This window comes from Nicotiana attenuata, unplaced genomic scaffold (assembly GCF_001879085.1).
Source record: "Nicotiana attenuata strain UT unplaced genomic scaffold, NIATTr2, whole genome shotgun sequence".
Taxonomy (NCBI): domain Eukaryota; kingdom Viridiplantae; phylum Streptophyta; class Magnoliopsida; order Solanales; family Solanaceae; genus Nicotiana; species Nicotiana attenuata.
The window spans coordinates 84,837-93,806 of NW_017671081.1; the positions used below are offsets into that span (position 1 = coordinate 84,837).

Genomic DNA, 8,970 nt, shown 5'->3' on the forward strand with positions numbered 1-8,970 from the left:
GAGGAGAGCCTGGCAGAGAGAAAGGAAAAAAAAGCCCCCTCAATAGAAGGTTTTCCACTATATATAGTCAAGGCACCCTTGCCCTTTACTTGGTCCGACGCCCTCTTGCCTCCAATGTGTCTTGGTCGTCCCTTTAGGCGCGGCTCTTTCCGACTCGACGGATGTCGGGAAAGGGATGCGGAGTGGGCTATGTTATATTTCACTGCTCGGTCACTTAGGCGGGACGTTGGTCAGTTCGGTTGTAATGGTCAGATTTTGACCAATACAATACTTTTCTGAGCCGAGGGTCTATTGGAAACAGTCTCTCTATCCTCACAAGCTAGGGGTAAGCGTACACACTACCCTTCCCAGACCCCATAGTGTGGGATAGTACTGGGTATGTTGTTGTTATTATTGCCTTACTTAATGTACCCTCACTTTAAGACAAAGTTGTCATTGTGACAATTAATGTAACTCCAGTCTTATGTAAGTTTATGCATGTGTCTTATGAGTTCAAATTCAAAGCCAAGATTTAACGTTTATGAGTTCAGATTTCTGATCATCATTAGTTAATTGGTTTTAAAAGTAATAATTTGTACATATTCAAGTATATTTCTTAAGACAAATACTTATTGGGTTGAATTCGTAACCGTAGAATTAGCTCCGCCCCTGTTTGAGTTAATATAAATAGCTAGCTTTAAGCTAAGTGAATTAATGTGAACCACATTAATGAGAAGTAACTTAGTAAAATGCTAGCGACCTTTACAAGGGCTTTGAAGAGATAGAGGAAGGGATGTAAAGAAAACAAAAATACATTAAGCAGTTGAAAAGAAGTAATTAGGTTTAGAAGGAGGAAAATAAAGCAGATAATTTTTTTTTGGTCAAACAATAAAATTTTATTTAACCAAGTATGAATATGTACATTTACTAGTTCATTTTTGACTCTAGAACTACTCCTCATCTTTGTAACTTTCTATGGATATTCCTCCTACCAATTTGATTCTATTACAATATATACCTATACTAAATTTGGGTATGAGTTTGCATTTTCTGATAGCCTTTTCCATCTGCTCCTAGGTTGTCCTTTACTCTGCAGTTGGATAACAATCTTCCTTGATCTAAGTCTCCGATCTCGTTGTTGTTTTTGGAATCTTCTGGCGTTGTGCTCATCCCAAATATGATAGACACGCGCAACTTTCAGCCATCCTAGGACCTCTGCATGAGCTTTGCTGCTGCACTTTTTGGTTGTTATCCTTTCAACTTCCTCGTCCCAGCTTCCTACTTGACTGTTTTCTCCAATCCAGCATAAGAAGGAGCTCCATAGTTGTCTTGAGTATTCACATTCAAAAAATAGGTGTGAGTGTGTTTCTTCAGCATCAGACACACATAATACACAGTTCCTAGGAACTTGTATTCCCCATTTGGCCGATCTATCAGCTGTAGTGAGTCTCTTCTGCAGTGCAAGCCATAGTATAAACTGGTACTTTGGTACAAGACATGGTCCCATATTGAGGCTCTTCCACGCAACTTTAGGATATTGGGGACTCAGATGCAAGTATGCTTTCTTGATTATGAACTTGTCAGCTTGCGTGAACTGCTGCATATCTGTGTAAAGGTCATTGAGTCCATACCACTTCCTTGCATAAAATTTTTTCCTAACAAGCCAACATGCTTGTTTAGGTGTCTCCATCTCACTAATGTTTCTTCTCTTTATGTAGAAGCTGTGAATCCATTGTACTCATAGAGTATCTTTCTTTGATGTGATAGCCCAAAGTAGTTTAGATATGGCTGCTTTATTCCATGTTTGGAACTCGATTATGTTCAAACCCCCTGCTGATTTTGGCATACACAGCCTCTCCCAAGCCACTAATGCTCTTCTTGATGTTGCACATTGTCCAGTCCACAAGAATGTTCTACAGGTACTTGTTATTAGTTGGATTACCTTTTTTGGTATCAAAAAGACATGAGACCAATAGGTTTGAATCTCGAACAAGACACTCTTGATTAACTCCACTCTGCCACTATATGAAAGGAATTTGGTGGTCCAACATCTAATCCTGGCAATCATTCTCTCCACCAGAGGCATGCAGTGTTGAACAGTTATTTTCTTGGATGAAAGGGGAACACCAAGATATTTGAAAGGTATCTCACCAAGTGAAAAGTGCATTTCAGCCAGGATTTGATCTTTCAGTTGTTGTTCTACCCCTGTTATTGTCACACCTCCTTTTTACCACTCGAAGGTAAAGGGAGTTTTATTTTTCATGGCACACCTCAAATGATTTTTCTTTTAGAAGAAACTTATTCAATTAAGGTCACCTAGGATATTCCAATTTAGGACATAATTTAACAAAGGATAACTAATTATGAAAAGATTTCAAACTATTTTTGGGATAAGGGGAATGGGCCAGGAGCAGCCCGCTAATGAATTAGCTTTGGGAACTGAAGATTGGGCTCATGAATTGCCCAGAAACCAGAAACTTAAAATACAATTGCAGGTTGAGACAAGCAGCCGACGTTGGGCTTGGATTCTAGGCGGGCCCAGTTGTGCATTGGCACCGGCTGGCCTACCTACCTCTTGCATTTTAAAATTATGGTATACATAAATCAAGAATTACAATAGAACTTCTTTTCCGGATTAAGAGATTCGAACTTATAATCAGAAAATTGAAGGCTAATCATGATACAACTGTTTGCAAGCAATAAACTATTCATAGCTAGACTCAAAATGTATAACCACTTGTTCATGAGAGCATACAATAAGAAATCAAAGGCACGGCTTAATAAAGTCAAATCCAGCTCAACCTTAAACAAAATAAACATTCATCAAGCTTGAGGAAATGAGACATAAGCTCAAGAGCCATTTGGGCCTGAAATTGGGCCCTAAAGGCAAAGAGTGAACTTCAGACAAAGGGCAGCCCAAATGTGACTTTCAGCAGCTGGCTTAAACTTAACCAAGCCCAAACCAAACATTCGAATCTCTGAAATTACAACAAGAAAACGACTTAAATTCATGAAAAAGCTACTCACAGAATTTTACCTTAAACTTACCAAGAACACACACTCAGGCGCATTAATTGCAGCCCAGCCTGTGAAACGTAAGTTCAGATTCAAACATTTAGACAGTTCTATTATTACATGACTCTTAGTATTGAATAACAAACTTTACATCAGTAACGAGCTCTGCCTTGCTGTTAATTCATGTTACTGCCTTTTTGAAACAAGTACAGCTAAATGATGAACTAATCTAATTCTAATACATTAACTATTATAGAATCGTACGCTAGTAGAAGATCCTTTCCCCTTTTGAACATGGCTTTGTCCATAGCAGCTTCGTCTTCTTTTGTTATCATGTAAATCCCACCTTAAAGCTTCTAAGCCAATTGATCCAACCAACTGGTGGCTGAACCAACAGGTTATAGCTCATGACCAAGTAAAAAAAAGGTTTTTAAATGAGGAAAATCAGATGGAGGAGAAGAAAAATATTACTTAAAGAAGCATGGACTATATTCTTGACTGAGTGTTTTAATATGAATCAAGACTATTGATATTCAGCCTTAATATCATTCTTTTCACACTGTTGCAATGCATACCAAAATACAAAACAAGCTATTACATAAATATATTGCTCATGTTAACACACTGGCCATTACACTATCCAAAGGCAAAGACCAATCAAACAATATCTAAAGAACAACTCATTCATTGCACAACCATTTGCAAAGGTTTAACATCTTTCATAAACTCATGTACAAGGAAACTACATAGAGTTCTAAGTAGTACCTGGAATATTAAGGATTCAGCAAAGAAAAGTAGAAGAACAGATTTCTGAGAACCCAAAAGAGAACAGCAGCACAACAGCAACAGATATAGCACAGCAAACCCAAGAAATCAGAAACCTCAAACCCCAAAATGAACAGCTGAGAACAGAGAGACCAGCTAATAGACCCAGAACTTTTCTATCTTCAAACCAGGTTTCAAAACTTGTGAAGACCGAGAAAAAAATTTGAGTTTTTTCAAGCTGTTTTGATTATGAAACTTTTCAGTGAATAAATGGAACTTTTCAGAAAAATTACTGATGAAAATATGCCTCCGAATCTGTCTTTTTTTAGAGAAATAGAGGCTATATATAGGCTGTCTAGAGGGAGGGCATCTTTTAGCATATTCCTTATCGTAAAGAATAATAGTACAGTCTTTTTTAACAGCCCTTGGTACAGCTGTCCCATTTTCAGCATATTTTAAAAACAGCTAGGACAGCTGTACATTTTTCCTAAAATATCTGATCTTCAGCCTAAGTAAAAACCCCTTTTTACCCTTTAAGTTATCACTTATTTCAGGTTTTACCTAAATTTTCTATTCCAAATGAGCCCCCTATCGTTTTACTGATTTTCAAATCAAGGCAAACAACTTGAAACCAAATTAAAAGGTGCAGCAAATGTGAATAGAACAGTGGAAATTTAGAAAGAACTGTTGTCAATTGAATTTGACCCAGCCTATCTTTACTTAAACTGTAAACTACAGCAATCATAAAGAACACCTAAAATCTGAATTAACCCAGCATATCACAAAATCTAAACTTGAAGCTGGAAGAAGAGAACATTTAATCAAGATGGGATCAATGCGATTCTGGCATAGAAATTTGAACAATTACTAATTAAACAATCAATCTAAAACTAAAATCAGATGAACATGTGTCGAGGAGAAGAAATTATAAAAGAACAGCTATTGGTCTGGAATAAAGCAGCTATGAACAACCAATTCAACAAAAAAAAAAAAAAACTAAACAAACCTAAACTCAAACAAATTACACATGCTTTAATTAAAATGGATGTCAGGAAATAACTGACTGTCATAAGAGGGAAAACAAAAGAAGAAAACCTAACATGCTGCTAAAATAAAGGAAAAATCAAACATGCATAGAAGGGGCAAAAACAAAATTAAACAATCAAAAAGAAAAGGAAAAGGGTTTACCAATTGAAATCAACACTGGATCAAACACAGAGCATTGTCCAAAACTCCTAAGATGTGATATGGACTTTGACCACCATTAATCGACTGTTCTTTAAAAGAACAGTCGACTAATGGAGGTTTTAAGTCCATTCGACTAAACGCAGACCAGGAAAAGAAGAAGAGGACTTTTAGGTTTTTTCTTTTCTAAATCACCGATCTAAGATTCGAAGCGCTCAAGGCTGATTCGAAAGGGGTTAAAGGTCGTTTGGGGTTCTGATAAGGGTAAGTATCATAGGGTGTGAATTTGAAATCATTTGGAGTTGTTCAAGTTTTGGCCGGATCTTTGATTTAAGATTCGAACGGAATGGGTTTGATTCGAAGGAAGGGAAGTAAAGATCTGGAATGGGGAGGTAAAGGGAAGTCTGTGGTATCAAATTTGGGGCAATTTGACTATCGGAACCGCCGTGAGGCGATTTTCGGTGGGCGGTTTGCGGCGGAAGCGGTGAGGGTTTCATGGGCGGCTAGAGTTTTGTTGGTGGGGGTGACATACAGAGCGAAGTGAGACGAGTTTTGATCTTTGGGGGGGGGGGGGTTGACTTCGGATTCGGACAGTTATATGGTAATGGGCAAAACAGTTCCGAGCCGTTGGATGATAGAAATCCAACGGCTGTGATGAGGCCTGACCAAAACGCGGTCGTTTAGTTAGACAGGGCATTGGACCGGGTTGGGTATGACTTGGGCCTGGACATGGAGACGGGTAATGTGCAAAAATCATTTGGGCTTGGGGAATTTGATTAGAATGGCCAAAAAAATCAGATTTTGTATTCCTTTTCCTTTTCTTTTTTTTTTTTAATTTCAAAATTCTTTTTCTCTTCAAGTTAAAAATAAAAACCTAAATTAATTTCTAGACCAAATTATCCTACCAAATCAGATTAATTACTCAAAAAATAATATTTACAACAAATTAATTAATTACCAAATTAAAAGAAAACTACAAAATTCGAAGCTAAAAATAAAAATGCAAAAATGAGTTATTTTTGTGATTTTTTTTCCATTTTTGTAAAACAAACTAATTTACTAATTAATCTAAAAATATAAAATTAAGTCCTAAATGCAAATGCAATGTATTTTTGTATATTTTATGAATTAGATAAAAATTAAGCATGCGCAGAAAAATACAAATAATTAGAAGAATTCTACAATAATTCCTAAAATAATAAACAATTAAAAGAAAAAATATAATTCTTTGGAATTCTGTAGGCGTAATTCATGTGGGGCAAAAATCGCATGCTCACAGTTATATGTAAAGAGCTCTATTCCATATTTTTTTTAAGGCCTGATACTGCTGAGAAATGTTCAAATTCCTTGAGCATCAGTTGAATGGATATTTGATCTGCTCTGCAACACATGATTAAGTCATCTGCAAAACAAATATGTGTTAGTTTCATTTTCCTACACCTTGGGTGATGGTTGAAATTGGGGTTGTAGTTCAATTGTTTCAGAGATCTATTCAAGTACTCCATTGTTAGTACAAATAGGAATGGTGATATAGGATCTCCTTGTCGAAGCCCTTTTCTTGCTTGGAATTTAGGAGTGAGGCCTCCATTTAAGATGATAGAGTAACTGATAGTCGAGACACACTCCATGATGATATTAACAATACTTATTGATAAGATTTAAGAGGTATAAAGGAGGATGAAAAAGTGCAAGAACTTGAAGAAACAGATATAAGAGTTCCTTCTGTAATTAATAGAAGAAATTTGAAGAGGCCAATATAAGTTCTGAGATAGATGCACTGTGCACATACTTCCATTTTTTTTTAAAAACCATCACCATTTTATTGGCACATCGTGGTGCGACTACTTACGCTCTTCGTTAGAGTTTGCTCAACTTTTATTGGTTGAGAATAATTTACTCGCACGTGATGTTTATACCAAAACAATCGATACAATATATGTACTTTTTTAAAAACAATTATCAACTTATGTTAACTGCAAAAGGTAAATTGTTTGATTTTATATAAATATCGAGTGCAAGTAACACCATGCACCAGCTTGACATGACGCATTCTTCAAGTTCTTATCAATCAATTAGAGCATTAGTCATAATTAATTATTTTACATGACATGTTAATTCTACTGTAACTCTATTTTGTATCCCGCTTTGTCACGACCCTAAACCCAGACCCGGTCGTGATGGCGCCTCTCGTGAAGACAAGGCCAGCCGACACAAACCCTAAGTTCAATTAACAGATATAATGATTCATAATCAAGCAATTAATAATGATAAATCCCAAAATAAAGCGAAATATATCAACTGCGGAAACAAAACACAGCCCGACATCGGGGTGTCACAAGTCACGAGCATCTACTAAGGTCTGAACACAACTAAGAATCTAAAATGTACTAGATACAGTCTAAGGAAGACAAGAGGGAGAAAAGCAGTGCTGCGAACGTCAGGCAGCTACCTTGCTAACTCCAATGACTCTGCCACTGAGCAATCAACACCCGCTATCGGGTTCAGAACTACCTGAATCTGCACACAAGGTGCAGGTAGTAATGTGAGTATGCCAACTCAGTAAGTAATAAAAGTAAATGAAAGCTGAGCAGTAAGAAAACACGTAAGCCACGTCATAACGCTACAGCAATTTTAGTACATTTTCAAAACAGTACAGAAGTCATTTACTTCGTAAATCAAGCTCAGTTTCAGTAAAAATCTTTTAAAACAACTTTCAATAGTTTCAACTGAGTGATAAGAATAGTGAGTAAAAATGATAGAAACATAAACAACCTCTCATGGCAAAACATGTACCATAAACCGCCCCTTGGGCATAATATCAATAGAACTAGCCCCTCGGGCTACCTCACAATCACTCGTAATCAGCCCCTCGGGCATAACATGAATCAAGAACCGCCCCTCGGGCAACATAGATCAAGAACAGCCCCTCGGGCTACAACACATCACACACACTGGGTACCCGCGCTCACTGGGGGTGTACAGACTCCGGGAGGGGCCCCTTATGGCCCAAGCGCAATATCAAGCCATCTCGTGGCATAATCAAAAAGGCTCTCGGCCTCATATCAATCACAAGCCACCTCGTGGTATAATGAATCAGGCCCTCGGCCTCTCATATATCACAATCCGGTACCACATGCTGTGGCGCGCAGCCCGATCCCATGTTATCCTCACAACACAGGCCCTCGGCCTCACTCAGTCAGATCTCACTCAAGCCCCTCGGGCTGACAGTAAAACATGTACTCGGCTCAAATATCATTTATGAAATAAAAAAGGAGTGAAAAAAATCGAGTTATGAAAACACTAAGAACATAGCAAGACTGAGTGTAACATTAAACCAAAACAGTGAGGAGAAACAGTAGTAAAAGCCCCTAAGGGTCCAAACAATTGGCACAAGACCCAGACACAGCATTTAGCCCCAAACACAATAACATTTTTTCAAAATATAACAATATCAAATAGTTTTCAAGTAAGATACGCGACTTAATAGTCGTACGGGATGGACCAAGTCACAATCCCCAACGGTGCACGACCCCACGCTCGTCATCTAGCGTGTGCGTCACCTCAAAGTAGCACAACGATGTGAAATCCGGGGTTTCATACCCTCAGGACAGTATTTACAATCATTACTTACCTCAATCCAGTCCAAACTCTAGCCCGCGATGCCTTAGCCTCTTGAATCGGTCTCCAAACGCTCCAAATCTAACCAAATACAGATGTATACCATCAAAATATGCTAAGGAAATAAAGCCCACTCGAAAATATCCAATTTATACCAAAAATCCCGAAATTGGCCAAACCCGGCCCCCGGGTCCACATCTCGGAATCCGATAAAAATTACACCAATAGAATCCTTACACTCTCACGAGTTCGTACACACCAAGAACATCAAAATCGGACCTCAAATGGCCCCTCAAATCCTAAATTTACACTCTCAAAATTCAAGCCCTAATTCCCCAATTTTAGGCTTTAAATTCCACATATATCATGTTTAAACAAGTAAGAATCAACATAGGATCGAGTACTAAA

General features: G+C 37.8%; 1 protein-coding gene across 1 annotated transcript; it reads right to left on the reverse strand.

Annotated features, from left to right (window-relative positions):
* Positions 1 to 997: 997 nt before the first annotated feature.
* On the reverse strand, positions 998 to 1,669 carry LOC109205770. The gene has a single exon (XM_019368518.1). The coding sequence runs from the start codon at positions 1,667 to 1,669 to the stop codon at positions 998 to 1,000; it is 672 nt and encodes a 223-aa protein (XP_019224063.1).
* Between the last annotated feature and the right edge of the window lie 7,301 nt (positions 1,670 to 8,970).

What these genes read in the sequence shown, in the direction of transcription:
- LOC109205770 (XM_019368518.1), bottom strand. Translation starts at nt 1,669, where the DNA reads ATGGAGACACCTAAACAAGCATGTTGGCTTGTTAGGAAAAAATTTTAT.